This window comes from Oncorhynchus mykiss, chromosome 2 (genome assembly GCF_013265735.2).
Source record: "Oncorhynchus mykiss isolate Arlee chromosome 2, USDA_OmykA_1.1, whole genome shotgun sequence".
NCBI lineage: Eukaryota > Metazoa > Chordata > Actinopteri > Salmoniformes > Salmonidae > Oncorhynchus > Oncorhynchus mykiss.
Window position 1 is genome coordinate 5,595,243 of NC_048566.1, and position 17,150 is coordinate 5,612,392.

Consider the following 17,150-nt stretch of genomic DNA (forward strand, 5'->3'; position numbering starts at 1 on the left):
TTCACACGCCAAACCCAATAAAGGAACAAACTAACATTTTTACAAATATGGTAATTTATGTGCAAAACAAAAACACAGATCAACGAGTTCATCTCTAGAAAAGAAGAAAAACACACATCCTTTAATTTAGCACACCATGAAAACTTCTATAGGAGAACCGAGGCACTTGTACTATGCATCTTGAATATTATATACTACAGCATATTATGCTAATAAACTGCTTTAGTTTTTGAGCCAAATAGTGCGTGTTTACAAGCTGCCCAGGCTGTGAAGTTACTGTACATATAGTTAGTTATCAATGACATGAGATTCCAAATAAATATTGTATGTGTCCACAAGTTCTTGGGTATATTAACAGATCGTATAAAATATCTACACACGTTTCAATTCTACTAAACACTCTTTACAATTGTACAAAATCAAATTGGTCCACAACTGTCTTTTTTGTCAAAATGGGTACATGTATAAACTCAAGTGTTAATTGACAAAATACTAGTCAGACTTTTTTTCTCCATGACCTCAAAAGGGGACATCTAATTCTCATGACACTTTCTCGTCTTTAAATGTTGTCTCGATGACATCGTTTCCTTTAAAATTCCCTTTTTATAATAAGAAAATAATGACAAGGGCTATCACCGTTTCTTTCTATACATCCAAAATATATCTTCTAGATAAACACAGCTTGCAATTTGGTTAATATATTTCCTTGTTTGTTTTTTGCACACTGACTCGCTTTGAATGCATTCTGTCTGCAGAATGACTGTGCATACAGTAAGTTAGACATTTACGTTCCCTGGCTCAGCTTTCTTTTCAGGTTCAATCTCTGGAACAACAAGGTCGTGCTTCAGCTTGCTCAGCTCAGTCCAGTTAAACCCCATCAGAACCTTAGTCTTCTTCTGTCGGAGTGCTTTCATACACCGGCTGCGCTTCGCCCCAAACAGAGACGCCACATCAGTCCTCTGGAACCACAGACGGCCCGCCAGGGCCTCAATCTCTTTCCTAGACAGGTAGGGCCTCTGGTGGAAGTATCTGGTGAGGAACTCCTTTCTATCCTGGAAGGGAAGCATCTCCATTCCTGTGGGATCCAGCAACAGGGACACAGTGGGGTCAAATGTAAAAGCACCAGGTTTGGATTTGTGCCCCACCTGCTGCTTGGTGGCCCCCCCTGTCGCTTCCCTAGACCTACTCGGTCTGCTCTGATCCAGGGCAGCGGCCGGCACGCCACCGTTGATTGTCTGGGCATTTGGATCAGGGTTGATCAATCTCTCTGCATCCTTGGCTGCCTTGGGGGCACACCTGCAGCGCTGGACGTGTATGGAGATGGTTTTGGAAGTGGACTTGTCTGTGTACACCCCCAGGCAGTATACACACTTGAAGGCTGGGGCCTTCAGTATGGCATGTATGGTGGGTACAATGTGATGCTTTGTCTTCAGATGGAGCTCGTAATCCTCCCCGTTCTGAGGCTTCTCTGGACAGAAGGGACAACCGTCTTTTGCTAGGTTTTGATATGCTGACTTGATGGACTCTCGTCTCAGCTTCAGATAGATCCGGTCTTTAGTCGATGTGACCAGAACCACGTTTAGCTCCTTGTCTGCAAGCAGGTCTTTAGGGACAGTTGCGCTCATGTCAAAAAAGGGAAACAAAAGGCCCCCCTGGGGATCGATTCCCAGACGATATTTCTCTTTGAGGACGTCACAGTTGGCTTTGTCTGAGAGCTTGTGTTCCTTACCCATGTGTACCATGACTTGCTGGATGGAATAGAACACCAATGGGCAGAGTAAACACTGCAGACCATGCAACAAATGCTGAAAAATACCCTTCTCCGACAATAACGTTTTACATCTTGTGCATTTCACTGTGTTATTCTCCATCTTCTTCAGAAATTGTGTCTGCACAGCCAACTCTTTGGGTTTCTCAGTGCCGTTGTCACCTTGTGTTAGGTTCATCACGGCCGTGCCAGGTGCTTGATTGGACACCGTACCGTTTCCCATGACGATAATAGTCGACGGCTTGTTCTGCTGTTGTAGAGTGGTCATGTTCTGCGTCACAAGCACACCTTTATTGACAATTTGGGTGACCCCAGCAGACTGGACTGGCATGGCAACCTGAACCGTTTCCAGTGTGTAGGTTGGCATGCCGTTTACCTTGTTGCCAGTAGGGACGAGACGGACAGACTGGGAGGACATGACGGCTCCTCTGGGACCAGACTGGGTCAACATAAAGGGCTGGGAACCACCACCCATCTTGTTTTGGACATTGATTTGGACACCAGGTGGAAGTAGGACCTGTCGGGGCTGCTGTTGTTGTTGTTGTTGTTGTTGGGGAACTCTAATTGTTATCGGTAACGGTTTGGTGGCATTCTGCTGGGTGTTGGGCAGCATCATTCTGATGGGACCAGCTTTGACGAGTGTGGAGGTGGGCAAGGCAGCACGGTTCTGAAGAGAAGTAACTGCCCGCTGAGTGAGTACTAAGCCGTTTCCTACTGGGCCCTGTGTGGCGAGGAACATGTGCCTCTGGTTTGGACCACACACAAGGGCCGTTGTGTTACTTGGAGCAGCCAGAAGCATAGTACCGGTGGAAGGGTTTTTTGATATGGACCTTCCGTTGGGTTGCTGTTGGTTACTGTTCTTGGAGACCAGAGAGACTACTTTTTGGACAGCCCTGGGAGCCAGGTTCGGAAGCTTCTGCTGCGGGCCGTTCCTTATGCTAGTTTTGAGGTTGGTGTTGACGTGTTCGACGATGAAGGGCCTGATGTGCTCGTGCAGTTCCTTGTGTTTGTCTGAGCTCAGAATGTGGTAGAGCAGGTGCTCCGACGTCTCCGCCGGCATGTTACACATCCTGCAGAAGAACGTGGACAATTTGACCCCGCCCGCTGTCTGTTCCGCTTCGTTCCGGTGACCATAGTAACGGTTCAACAACGACCCGTAGTGGTTCACCAGGACGTGTTTTCTCATGACATAGAACAGCGAGTCGTGGAACCCACAGCCCCGACACGAGTATTTGTCTCCTACGTCAGTGGTGGAGACTGAATGGATGGTAGTATGGGACGTGGTGGAGGTTAAAGTACATGAGGCACTGGTGGTTTTGGCTGAGCCCCCGTGGAACAGCTTGATGTGTTGATTGGTGACATCAGGCTGGCTGATGAAGGAACAGTTGGGGCAGGAGGACAGGGCGCTGATGTCCTCCTCCTCCTCGTGACAGCGCTGGACGTGTCCTCTGAAGGTGTACCATGACCGGGTAGAGAACCAGCACAGGGCACAGCAGAGCATCTCCCTGCGATATGGCCACTGAGTGATTTAAATAATAATGATGAAGTTAGCATGTGATTTAAATATTAATGTTACATTTAAAATATAAAGTTAAGACATATTACAGTAGTGCAACAGCTATTATGACAGAATAATAAATGACTTGTCCTCCACAATGATGAGCGTACCCTTTTTCTCCTTTTGCCATGGTAACCGTCCGTTAGATCCTCCCAGTCTGTGTTCTCAAAACAGTCGTCTCCTGCATCAAAGCATTTAAGATCCTGGAAAACAAAATAGAGCAAGAGAGGGTTAATGCAAAAATGAATCTATCAATATTCTATTAAGAGTAGCCACAGTGAACAAAGTCCCACTAATATCTGTGCTTGAACATTTGTAGTGGACAAACACAACTTACATCCAACAACTTTTTGCAGTTGTCAAGTCCAATGTCACATAGAATATCTTTGACTCTCTTCCTTGATTGTCTGATTTTGTCCAATTTCTCCACAGGTAGTTGGTACATCTTTTCCCTGCACGAGCAAAACACAGCAGTAAATAAAAGGTTCATTTCACAAGCCAGAGGTAGGCCTAGAAACAAAAACAATAAATTTTAAATCAGTTTTTTGTTGTTGTATATACTGTAAACAATAACCACTTCAGTGTCAGTGATACAAAGCAGCATTTATAGTGGAGGTGCCTCTGGACTAGTAGGCCAAGCAAGCGGTTGCCTCTGAATCCCATAAATAGTTATATATAAAATGATAACAACTTTGTCATTAGTCATTGTTGGCGGAAATGGTACGTTCCTCGATTTTCGTTACTGGCTACATGAACGCAATGCCAGCCAAGTAGTAAAACGTATCATTTGGTCACTTCGTCTGCTGCGAAAAACTGCAGTTAAGAGAAGTTACATAATTCTGTGAATGGCACACTGACAGTTGGATGTTACTGGCTAGCAAATAACTACGAAGAATGAGCAGAGAAATACCAAACCACTGATAAATAATCAGGATGCATAATAATACTGCATCTGCGCAAGCCAGCTAAAACAGTTGTTAGCTAGCTGGATGACTGATGCTAGCATCGCATTTTGCCTAATTTGCATGCACACACAGACAGGTCACTGAGGTAACTTCACCACTCATACACATTTGGCGGCAGGATTTAAATATTTGGTGAATTGCAACAACGTTTTGGACACAATGTTAATCATGCAGATATATAGTGAAGATACATTTGGGAAAGTGTACCTTACACGACCTGGCAGTCGAAGAGAAAGCTCTCGACTGAGTGCGTGCTCGTGAGTCTGTTTTCACCAATCCGAGTGGAGAAGAGCTTAGGCGCGCGCACCACACGGCTATGAAAAATATACCATGAAATACTCGGCATGCACTTATCAAATCGTTTTCTTCGCCTATAATACCAATAATGGCAGAATTTCCTGTATTTTTAATCAACCATTTCTTTTGTTTGTTCTGTTGAAGAGCATCATCCAACTATTGATAGGAAACATGGCGCACAGGAAGTGAGGAAGTGACGTTTGCTCATTAACATATTGCATGGTCATGACCCTCCAATCAAATGAGTGTGTCTCTAATTCTTAACCTGGACCATTTTGAGCACAGTAGAACAATTGAGTTGACCTTGATCACCACTGGGGACCACACCTGTTGCCACCAGGTGTATCACACTCATCAATTCATATCATACCTGTTGCAGCTTGGGGCACCCTGTGAAATCACACCTACGGGGAATAAACTACAATAGGTAAACATGGCATATCTTCATATTGAATATAGAATACAGAATATAGAATTTTTATGGAATACATATAGAATTCTAGAATTCAAATTTGCCTGGTTCAATGAGAGATTTCTGCAGCTCTAAGTATTTCTGGTCAATGTCATTTTCCCATAAGCAGAACATTATGACAACAAATATCATACCAGGTCAGAGGTGAGCTCAAGACAGGGTCAAGCATTAGGTACTTGAACAATATTTTTGATAACTTATCAGCAAGCATGGTCTACATCTGTATTGTTGAAGTGGGTCAGGGAGACTGTTTTGTTTCATCTTTGAGTTAAACCTACTGGGCCTACTGTAAGCAAATCACAAATCACTGAAACTGTGGTTGATATTTAGCCCACATGCTCTTTAATCAAAGTATGTGGACAGAAGGGCTGAAAACTCACAGATACAAATGCCAGTGGCTCACACAATTCATAATGACACAGTTCATAATGACACAGTTCATAATGACACAGTTCATAATGACACAATTCATAATGACACAGTTCATACTGTCACAGTTCATAATGACACAGTTCATAATGACACAGTTCATACTGTCACAGTTCATAATGACACAGTTCATAATGACAGTTCATAATGACACAGTTCATAATGACAGTTCATAATGACACAGTTCATAATGACACAGTTCATAATGACAGTTTATAATGACACAATTCATAATGACACAGTTCATAATGACAGAATTCATAATGACACAGTTCATAATGACAGTTCATAATGACACAGTTCATAATGACATTTGGGACACACATAATGGCTTGATATTTTGTTAAGGGGATAGTTAAGGATTTATTCCTCATAAATGGCATTAGACATATTTATTTAACCTTTATTTAACTAGGCAAGTCAGTTCAGGACAAATTCTTATTTACAATGACGGGCCAATTGTGCGCCGCCCTATGGGACTCCCAATCACGACCGGTTGTGATACAGTCTGGAATCGAACCAGGGTCTGTAGTGACGCCTCTAGCGCTGAGATGCAGTGACTTAGACCGCTGTGCCACTTGGGAGACATAATAAAACCACAACAGTGCTGTAGCTTTAATAATACAATCTCTCTACACAATGCATCAGCAGTACATGTAAAGGACATGCACATTCACAGTATAACAACAAGTGCCAGAACTGGATTTACTAATAATACATAATGGTGTTTCATGACTATTTCCATATTAAATACTTAGGAGCTCCGCTTTGTGGTTTCAAATGTGCTGAGAGACTGACGCTGAGAGGGACAACATTTAAGTGGGTTCAAAAGGTCAGATCCCTGAATTCACAATGTATCATCAACACCCTATTCCCTTTATAGTGCACTACTTGTGACCAGGGTCCAGGTCAAAGCAGTGCGCTATATAGGAAATGTTGTGCCATTTGGGACCCAGCCAATAAGAAACGTCTCCTCCGTCTCAAGCATTGAAAAGGTATAACAAAGGCTTAATTAGGGAGGACAGGCTCGTGGTAATGGCTGGAGCAGAATGAGTGGAATGGTATCAAATGCATCAAACACGTGGTTTAATCAAACACGTGTTTTATACCATACCATTCACTTAATTCTGGCCATTTTTATGTGCCGTCCTCCCCTCCCTGTGGTTTGTAGTGTTCTAGAATCTGACTGTAGAATCACAAGGTGATGACCATTCCGTCCTCCCCTCAGCAGCCCCCTGTGGTTTGTAGTGTTCTAGAATCTGACTGTAGAATCACAAGGTGATGACCATTCCGTCCTCCTCCACCCCTCCCCTCTGTAGCACCAGGCTGCGTCGTAGCTCTGTCCTCAGGGTGAGCAGGCTGCTGTGGTTAAACACACCTCCATTCATCTCCCTGATGGCTGGGCTGCTGCCGTAGTGCTGCTGCAGGGTCAGGTCTCGGTTCAGTCTGAGGTTCAGGTTAGTGAGGCTGGGCTGTGAGTGATAGGAGGTTGAGGAGATGACAGAGTAAGGCCGACGGGGAGGGCGTCGGGTGGATGGCCTAGGAGAAGGCCTAGGACTCTGCTGGGGCTGGGACCAAGCCTGGGAACGGGAGGCTGTGGAGGTGGAGGCACTGGAGCGACGGGATGAGTTTCTGAGTCTTCTCTCAATCACAATGTCCAAGTCCTCGTCGCTCTGCAGCTCGTCATCAGTGAGGCTGTAGGCTCCCACACAGATGGGCATGCTGTGGTAACTCTGACAGATGGGCATGCTGTGGTAACTCTGGTAGTCTAAAGAGCTGACACTGCCTGAGTTTATCCCCGACATCCAGCTGCCGGTACGCACTATGTTATTACGCTGGTTCACCGGCTTCACCGTGATGATAAGATTGTGACTGTTTGCGATCATCATGTCTGTTACCTGGTCTAACACCTTGCCCATCACCTCAATCCCATTCACCTCAAGCACCTGGTCGTTGATGGCCAGCAGCCCTGTGCTCTCAGCCAGGCCTCCAGGGACCAGCCGTGAGATGAAGATCCCAGGTACCTTCTCCAGGCCGTGGGGAGTCACCCTCACAGTGGTCCCATCCCGGATATAGAACCCCAGGGGCCTCTCTGAGCCCTGGCGGTAAAGGCGCACCCGGCGCTGAGATGCGGGCAGGAAATCTGTGTCAATAATGGACGAGATGGGGCGGAAGTCCTGCGGCCTGCTGATGTGGACCGTGGGCCTTTTGCGGTTCACGTCGCCGCGTGGCAGGGGGATCGCTGGCACCTTCCTCCGGCGTGTCACAGTGGCATTGGGGCAGAAGGTATTGTCGTCTACTTCCTCTGTGAAAAGGAAATCTGTTAGTACACGTCTTGAAAGGCAAAACTTGTCAAATGTACTAACATACCTAATTCCCCTAAGGGCTACAATGCAACTAAATTGATGCATTGTTTGTTTTACTGTGTGGGTCAATGTGGGCAAGAAACAACTTCTGACTTAGCACAACAACCAGGGCATAAATCATACTGTCAACATGCAGAATATGTTCTGATTCTCTACAAACTATATAAACAGGAGTTCCTGAGGGTACATAAACAAGGGAAACAAATGTAGATAGTCCACCATGTAAAATAAACATACGAAAATAGCAGCGCACAGCAATTACATGAAAATAAACATCAACCCTGGACAACTAAATGACTTCCCCTTCTGCTGCTGGTGGAGACACACATAAACAACTTCCCTGATGCAAACTCTGATAAATCCCGTATGAAGAAGGCTTGCAAGAAGGATATTTGTATTCCAGTCTCAGCTTTGGATGATATATTATCTCAGTGTTATTGAAGCCTATCGATGTTACCTGGTCTTTATTACCTTTTTAATGACAGACAACCATAATAACTGGCTTAGTCTTGCATAATTACAGCTAGTTGTGTTTAGGGCTTCAGAGTAAAACAACTGTCTGGTCTGTTCTGGGTGTATACCTTGTCTCTGTATGAAGATCCGCAGTAAGGTAGGAGCAGTGGACACGGCCTTGCAGAAGTTGTCATCGTTGTTGACGGGTAGTAGCTCTCCCTGGATATCTGCATAGCCAATGATGACATCGATGCTGGTTAGACGGTGCAGGCGCAGGATGAGCTTGTAGAAATCTTGGAACTCCCCGGGGTTGGAACGGCTAAGGGAAAACCTTCTGAACTCTGCTCCATACTAAAGACAGAATGTTTCAGAGAAACTTTGTACGATAAAGAAAAGTTGTCCTTTCCATACTTATTAGACACATCAAAGCAATTCATTGACGAATTGCGTTTTTGATATTGAGTGTCAGCAATGTATTAGGCTACTGGACTAAACTAAGATGATATGGAGCAAAATATACATGTACCTGTAGATCAGCCAAGAATTGTGAGCAGAAAATCTATCTAGCTTATAGCCATAATATCGGCTATTACATATGCAGGTAATAACACATTACTTAGAATCTAAAATATAATTTTATGACAGGTAAAAATAGAAACGAATGGGTGAATGGACCACCAAATTGGTGGTAAACAGATTATTTCATACCATAAAAGCATAAACGCATTTTTTTTTTTATGACAGTAGCCTACACTAGGGTGACATATTGGTTGTAGGACTATATTTAATTTTAGTCAAAGACCGTTATTCTTCCATTTATCGGGAGCACATTGCGCAGCTAGACAGCATCCTCTCCAAATGGAACAATAGTCAGCCCATAAAACAGGATGCCCAACTCCCGCGCGGCTACTTACTTTGCTTTTCACTTCCACTGTCGCACGATACTGCAAAGAAGACTGCGATTTACTTAAACTCCGATTCATTTTCTTATTCTTCAGAACCCCACTGGGTTCTGTGTGGGTTGTAGACTACTACGTCTGTGGGTTCAGTTTGATCCACCGTCTGCTGCCTGTGCGTAAAGTTACGCTTCTTCATACAAAGCCGTTTTCCCGTACTTCTGCGGGAGTAATTACTGCTTTCTTCTGTCACATAAAAAAACTGTGTTGTTCCCGGCTGACTGGTGCGGGACCGGGGCCGACGGATTGGGTAAAGTTAACCATCATGACATCACCGCCCCCATCCTTTCCATAGCTTCCCTCTCCTCTCCACCGGAGGACGCAGTTTCTTCTCTTAAGTGCTGTAGGGATGGATTACATTGGACTACTAAATATCTTATAACTTTGCTTCAGATTTACTAAATATTTATAACATTTGATGTATATATGTGTGACGCATTAATACACAAAAAAAAATACAGGTGTGTCAAGTTGTTTATTTTTGCAGTTAGAAATACAGCGTGCATAATGCTCTAAACCTTTATAATCAGTGGTTATAATTAGTTAAATCAACAGTCAATATGAAGTGATATAAATTACAGTACATTTCCATGTCTGAGAAGGCATATTCACCATTCAGAAGCAATATATTCAATTTCTATCCAACATTCTATTATCTATAGTGTCATAACTTCTAGAGAATTTTCCAGGGCGGAGCTATGATTTGGTGCTTATTAATGTGGATGGCGAAGACTTCTCTGATCAGTGACACTGCTGCATTGTGGTGGCTAAGTCACCAATACTGATTATCTCATTTTCCTCCTCTCCTTTCCTTCATCCCCGTCCTCCTTCCTTCCACATTCTGCTAGATCAGTGATGGTGGAAGTTAGGACCCTCTAAGGCAGGTCTTCTACAACAATGGTTCCCAAACTGAGAGGTCGGCAGGGGGAGGGAGGGGGTCCCCCCCCCAATTATTATTATTATTTATTTTTTAAAGGAATTCAGTCCGGCTTTAAACTTACTTTTGAAAGTTGTAATAGTAGAATGCACAAGCTGCAATTGTGAAATTGGGTGGTGCATCATCAGTTCCTCTTGTCATGTGTGATTGCAGACCTTAGAGAGCTATGTATAAATAACTGGTCAGAAATGTCCAGATCAACTAGCCCATGTCAGCTAACGTTTTTTTTATTATTATTTTTTATCCCATAAATATTGTGGTCATTTTTTTATCACACAAATATCACATGTATACACATTAGACATGGCAAAATGTACGGAAATGCAAGAATATTTTTGCTTTAAAACTGCAACATTTTATTGCACCCCATGACAGAATGTGTTGAATTGCAGGAAATAAGCTTTAAACCTGCAAAATTCTCTCCACCAACCAGAGGGGTGTGAACAGTTTGTGTCATGAACATTGCTTGTGCCCATAGAAATAGACATGGCGCGGGATGTTCCCCAATGCTGGAAGGGGGGCACCCCGAGGACACCGGAGGGCCGCATTCAAAGTGTTGTATTTCCTTGCCGTCAAAATGTGAGAAAAAAAATAGTCCTTTATCCATCATTTTAGAAATTTGCTCCCTGACTGTGTAGCTCTAATTTCGGGGATTATTAGCGAGCTGGACACGGTCAAGATACTGTATGAATGTTTCCTAAATATTTGATGCTACTCGTCTTCGGGGCCGTATGTTTGACACCCCTGCTCTAAGGCATGGCAGCTAGTTATAACTGGCATGGAGGGTACAGGGTGATTCCTGAGGAATAGGGAGAAGTTGCCTCTTCTCTGACCTACACCTTGACCTCATCAGGAGGATGGTTGGGGCATGATGATGACATTTGGAAGAGCAGCAAGGGGGTGGCCTCTGTCCAGGAAAAAATAAACAGAAATGTGTTATTTGAGGGTTATACAAGTGCCTAAAGAAAGTATTTTCAAAAATGTAACTAGGCCTCTCAGGAACCTTCATTATCTTCTTGGTAGATTTGGCTTTGTGTTGTAGGTTATTGTTCTGCTAAAGCAGGTTTTCCTCTAGGATTGTGCTTAGCTCCATCCTGCTTTTTTTCATCCTGAAAAACACCCCGTCTTTGCCAATGTCAAACATACCCACACCAAGCTTGAAAATAAAGAGGCAGTTACTCAGTGATGTGTTGGATTCGCCCCAAACATAAGGCTTTGCATTTAGGCCAAAAAAAGTGTATTCCTTTGCCATGTTTTAGTTTTTTTTTACAGTATTATTTTAGTGCCTTTATCCATACATATACTGTATATGAATGTTTTGGGAAAAATTTATTCTGTATATTTGTATTCCTCTTTTCACTCTGTCGTTTAGGTTATTGTGGGGTCACTACAATGTTGTTGATCCATCCTCCGTTTTCTCCCATGACAGCCACTAAGCTCTGTAGCTGTTTTAAAATTCCCAATGGCCTCATGGTGACATTCCTAAGCAGTTTCCTTCCTGTCCTGCAGCTTAGTTCAGAAGGACGACTGCATCTTTGATGTGTTTGGGTGATTTAATACATCATCCACAGCATAATTATTAACTTGACTAAGATATATTCAATGTCCGATTTGTTATTGTTACCCATCTACCAATCACTGTCCTTCTTTATGAGGCTTTCGAAAAGCTCCCTGGTCTTTGTAGTTGAATCCGTGCTTGAAATACTTGACTGAGTGACCTTACAGATGCTGTATGTACTGTATGGGGGACAGAGGAAGGGGTAGTCATTAAAAAATCATGTCAACCTCTATCTACAACCTCCCACTCTCACACAGAGTGAGTCCATATAACTTAAGTGATTTCTTAAGCCAAATTTTTACTTCTGAACTAATTTAGGCTTGCCCAAACAAAGGGGGTGAATACTTATTGAATTTCTATATTTTAGTTATGTAATTTGTATTAATTTGTAACATTTTCACTTTGACATTACGGAGTACTCTGGAGCGCTTGAGGGGTTCATGGTATCAGTCTAACATTGGTAGGGGTTTAGGGTATCAGTCTAACATTGGTAGGGGTTCATGGTATCAGTCTAACATTGGTAGGGGTTCATGGTATCAGTCTAACATTGGTAGGGGTTAATGGTATCAGTCTAACATTGGTAGGGGTTCATGGTATCAGTCTAACATTGGTAGGGGTTCATGGTATCAGTCTAACATTGGTAGGGGTTCAGGGTATCAGTCTAACATTGGTAGGGGTTCATGGTATCAGTCTAACATTGGAAGGGGTTCATGGTATCAGTCTAACATTGGTAAGGGTTTAGGGTATCAGTCTAACATTGGTAGGGGTTTAGGGTATCAGTCTAACATTGGTAGGGGTTTAGGGTATCAGTCTAACATTGGTAGGGGTTTAGGGTATCAGTCTAACATTGGTAGGGGTTTAGGGTATCAGTCTAACATTGGTAGGGGTTAATGGTATCAGTCTAACATTGGTAGGGGTTCATGGTATCAGTCTAACATTGGTAAGGGTTTAGGGTATCAGTCTAACATTGGTAGGGGTTTAGGGTATCAGTCTAACATTGGTAGGGGTTCATGGTATCAGTCTAACATTGGTAGGGGTTAATGGTATCAGTCTAACATTGGTAGGGGTTAATGGTATCAGTCTAACATTGGTAGGGGTTAATGGTATCAGTCTAACATTGGTAGGGGTTCATGGTATCAGTCTAACATTGGTAGGGGTTAATGGTATCAGTCTAACATTGGTAGGGGTTCATGGTATCAGTCTAACATTGGTAGGGGTTCAGGGTATCAGTCTAACATTGGTAGGGGTTCATGGTATCAGTCTAACATTGGTAGGGGTTCAGGGTATCAGTCTAACATTGGTAGGGGTTTAGGGTATCAGTCTAACATTGGTAGGGGTTCATGGTATCAGTCTAACATTGGTAGGGGTTCAGGGTATCAGTCTAACATTGGTAGGGGTTCAGGGTATCAGTCTAACATTGGTAGGGGTTCATGGTATCAGTCTAACATTGGTAGGGGTTCATGGTATCAGTCTAACATTGGTAAGGGTTTAGGGTATCAGTCTAACATTGGTAGGGGTTTAGGGTATCAGTCTAACATTGGTAGGGGTTTAGGGTATCAGTCTAACATTGGTAGGGGTTCATGGTATCAGTCTAACATTGGTAGGGGTTTAGGGTATCAGTCTAACATTGGTAGGGGTTTAGGGTATCAGTCTAACATTGGTAGGGGTTTAGGGTATCAGTCTAACATTGGTAGGGGTTCATGGTATCAGTCTAACATTGGTAGGGGTTCAGGGTATCAGTCTAACATTGGTAGGGGTTCATGGTATCATTCTAACATTGGTAGGGGTTCAGGGTATCAGTCTAACATTGGTAGGGGTTCATGGTATCAGTCTAACATTGGTAGGGGTTCAGGGTATCAGTCTAACATTGGTAGGGGTTCAGGGTATCAGTCTAACATTGGTAGGGGTTCAGGGTATCAGTCTAACATTGGTAGGGGTTTAGGGTATCAGTCTAACATTGGTAGGGGTTCATGGTATCAGTCTAACATTGGTAGGGGTTCAGGATAAGTCACATCCAGTGCAGCAGCTCTGATCACTTTCTTCAGGAGGGCTTCCACCAACGCATCTTGGTCTACAACGAGGCCTGTGAAAACAAATGCTCCAATGTTTATTACATTTGTTATGGCCAGTTAAGAGTCTGATCACAATAACTTTAGGGTGAATCTAACTTTAGATCCTTGTGTGTGGCTCACATTTTGTACAATGCTCTAATTTACATCCATGCATGATTTACGTGAAAGTCGTAAGTTCTTCCGCCCATAGATCTCAGGTCAGGATTTAGTCTTATGTGTGTCAGGTCCATAGATATAGAATCACTGACTTACTGCTACGGGGACACTCCTAATGACCTGAATGGGGAGGGCCATTCTACTTATTCTAACTCTATGGTCTGGTCATACCTCTACTGATGTTGATGAGAGTGCTGGTAGGTTTCATCATGGCTAGTTCCTTGGCACCGATCAGTTTCTGGGTGGCAGGTGACAGGTTCACCACCACCATCACAAAGTCTGACTGCTGGAGCAGATCCTCCATGTTGGCACAGTACATCGCTCCCACTGCTCTCTCTTCCTCTTTCCTGGAAAGAAAGAAAATACAAATAAAGAAACCACAATCACATTGTCTTCAGAATAAATTAAAGATGAAAGAAGTCTGTTTGGGTACTGAGTCTGTGTTACAGTGAGTTTAGAGTTCAAATCCTAATTTAGTTTGAATAAGTAAATGAGTAGTAAATGAATGAACAGGGTGAATGTGTAGCTTTCAGAATCACACAGCAGACCAATGTCTAAACCTAAACCTTAACCACAGCCATTCTACTGTCTAGATTGAGTAACGTCCTGCTGATTTAATTTGACCTGCATTTGATGTACTTTGGATGTGAGGTGTCTTTGCGTGTGTTTGGAAAGTATGTCAAATCCAATGTATTATTACCACCTGCGGTTCCTGTTATGATAGAGGATCTTCATATCAAATGCCTGGGCCCTCCTGGCCACCTTGTATCCTATCCTCCCCATACCGATGATGCCCAGGGTGGCCCCGCTGACGTCCATACCCATGGAGCTCTCTGGCAAGTCCTCATTGTTGTGGGTTAGGGTGTAATGGTGACCTGTAGGAATATGATAAGGAATAGAAGGGGTTTCATTCTGTCACTTTATGGGCGGGTTCCCCCGGAAACAGATTAAGACTAGTCCTGGATTAAAAAGCACTTTCAATAGAGATTCTTCATTGAGCATTCTTCTTAATCCAGAACTAGACTTCATCTGTGTATGGGAAACTGGCCCTATATGTTTGAATGAGAAACGACTAACTCTGAGTTTCTGACATACAGTAGGCCTACCTTCGACGATCTTCCTTGCAGACGCCAGCATCAAACCCATCCCGATGTCGGCAGTGGCGTTGTCAACAACATGAGGGGTGTTGCACACCTTCACCCCAAAGCTGTTGATCATGGGTATGTCCAGATGGTTCACTCCCACCCCTCCGTTAACCACCACCTTGAGGTTAGGCAGAGACTGCATCAGACCTCTGTCAACTTTCAGGGTAACGCCCCATACAAACACTGCTTTGACCTGTTCTGACAGATTCTTCTGGTCTAGCAGGAATGTCTCGTATGGGATAATGGTGAAGTGTTTCTCGACAACAGGTGCAAAGCATTTGTAGATGCCTCCATGTGCTCCGCAGGTAGTGGCCAGTATGCAGGGCTTCTCCATGTTGATCTGAATGAGAATAAATCAACCATAGCATTTGAATGCTTCTATTTATATTCTATATGTATATATATATATATATATATATATATATATATATATATATATATATATTCTAATCATTCTATTACAATGGCATTCAACATAACGTTTATGGAACAATAAACGGAGAAGAACGCTTTGGATATCCCTATAATCGTCAACTGTTTTCACAATTGTTTCAAAATGTAGAACAATACAATAGAGTAGGCATTTCAGATTGTAAATGCATTCTAACCAATTCTAATCATTCCAAAAGATCATTCACTGTTTAAGTAAACCTTCTTCAGGTTTAACGGTCAATCTATTGTATGTCGAGATTCGTCTGCAACAGTCCGCTATCAAAGCTCAGAAGTCACTACGTAAAAAAAATAGTCTAAAGAAACATTTTCTTCGTCAAGACATGATCATAAAACTATATTTAACTTCCTTACCAGTTGGGATATTGTGCGCGTTCCTCCAAATGACAGCAGTGGAGTCTTCGATCTGTGTATCAAATGGAACATGTCATGTCTGTCTGACAGCCAGGCGCGATTAATCAACTACCGTTTCACCGATGAAAGGAGGCTTTAGTCTGTGAAATATTCACAGGGCTCTGTACAACATGCCAATGGGAAGAAGACAAACATTAATCCACTAACCCACTCTGTCCTACATAACAGAGTATGTAGCGGCAGATAAGTAACTCAAGAGAGATCGAGTTCTAAAACTTCTCTCTCTCAAACGGATAACCTCATTCAAACTGTGTGTGGTATGCATTAGTGTGTTTACATGTTGACTTCATGTCATGTTTAAGTCTAAAACATCTACATCAGACTGTCCTAAAAAATCATCAGACTGTCCTATAACATCATCATCATCATCGTCATCAAACTGTCCTAAAACATTAGCATCGGACTGTCCTAAAACAACAGCAGACTGTCCTAAAACATCAATATCAGACTGTCCTAAAACATCATCATCAGACTGTTCTAAAACATCATCAGACTGTCCTAAAACATCAACACAGACTGTGTGTGTGTGTGTGTGCGTGCGTGCGTGCGTGCGTGCGTGCGTGAGTGCGTGCGTGCGTGTGTGTGTGTGTGTGTGTGTGTGTGTGTGTGTGTGTGTGTTAGTTTCATGAGAATCAGAGTTTGCATTTGTATTTATTTGTTTACTTGTAATGACCAAGATGACTAATGACCAAGATGACTAATGACCAAGATGACTAATGACCAAGATGACTAATGACCAAGATGACTAATGACCAAGATGACTAATGACCAAGATGACTAATGACCAAGATGACTAATGACCAAGATGACTAAAAGTAAATCCAGTTTCAGTGAACCTGTCAATATGTCCAGCAGGGGGAATAATACACACGTCCCACAGAGCTCGAGATCTGCCTCATTCATTTCTAATGATCAGCTAGTATTGCTCTGGTCATGTTATACTGCCCTTCCTTACTTTTCTAAGAATGAATGAAACCTTTAGAGGCTGACTACCAGATCATTTGTCAACTCAAGTCTAAACGCCAGCTCACATGATTGTAATGAGGGGTCCACCTTGGCCTATACACCTGAAATCAAGTCGTCATGACAAACGTCACCAACCATCCTGTCACCCCCCCCCCCCCCGCACACACACACACACACACACACCACAC

The 17,150-nt window shown here is 43.1% G+C and overlaps 3 protein-coding genes across 7 annotated transcripts; all 3 read right to left on the bottom strand.

The window, feature by feature from the left end:
* Positions 1-36: 36 nt before the first annotated feature.
* Positions 37-4,787, bottom strand: adnp2a (ADNP homeobox 2a). Of its 3 annotated transcripts, none has more exons than XM_036935861.1 (4): positions 4,499-4,787; positions 3,664-3,778; positions 3,437-3,529; positions 37-3,287 (listed from the first exon to the last, which is right to left on the bottom strand). In XM_036935861.1, the coding sequence occupies exons 2-4, from the start codon at positions 3,769-3,771 to the stop codon at positions 777-779; spliced, it is 2,712 nt and encodes a 903-aa protein (XP_036791756.1). In that variant the 5' UTR covers positions 3,772-3,778; positions 4,499-4,787; the 3' UTR covers positions 37-776. The 3 variants fall into 3 exon arrangements, with proteins under 3 accessions (XP_036791756.1, XP_036791752.1, XP_036791761.1); XM_036935857.1 differs by having other exon boundaries at positions 4,504-4,784; XM_036935866.1 differs by having other exon boundaries at positions 4,509-4,640.
* Positions 4,788-5,379: 592 nt separating this feature from the next.
* pard6ga (par-6 family cell polarity regulator gamma a) lies at positions 5,380-9,485 on the bottom strand. The gene is made up of 3 exons (XM_021591790.2): positions 9,223-9,485; positions 8,437-8,659; positions 5,380-7,794 (listed from the first exon to the last, which is right to left on the bottom strand). The coding sequence occupies exons 1-3, from the start codon at positions 9,289-9,291 to the stop codon at positions 6,761-6,763; spliced, it is 1,326 nt and encodes a 441-aa protein (XP_021447465.2). The 5' UTR covers positions 9,292-9,485; the 3' UTR covers positions 5,380-6,760.
* Positions 9,486-9,720: 235 nt separating this feature from the next.
* Positions 9,721-16,097, bottom strand: zgc:136493 (uncharacterized protein LOC692276 homolog). Of its 3 annotated transcripts, XR_005034688.1 has the most exons (7): positions 15,937-16,097; positions 15,094-15,472; positions 14,691-14,862; positions 14,159-14,334; positions 13,746-13,842; positions 11,205-11,310; positions 9,721-11,108 (listed from the first exon to the last, which is right to left on the bottom strand). XR_005034688.1 is itself a non-coding variant. In XM_021591795.2 (6 exons), the coding sequence occupies exons 1-6, from the start codon at positions 16,006-16,008 to the stop codon at positions 11,051-11,053; spliced, it is 954 nt and encodes a 317-aa protein (XP_021447470.2). In that variant the 5' UTR covers positions 16,009-16,097; the 3' UTR covers positions 9,721-11,050. The 3 variants fall into 3 exon arrangements, 2 of the variants coding, with proteins under 2 accessions (XP_021447470.2, XP_036791851.1); XM_021591795.2 differs by lacking the exon at positions 11,205-11,310; XM_036935956.1 differs by having other exon boundaries at positions 9,721-11,310.
* Positions 16,098-17,150: the final 1,053 nt, after the last annotated feature.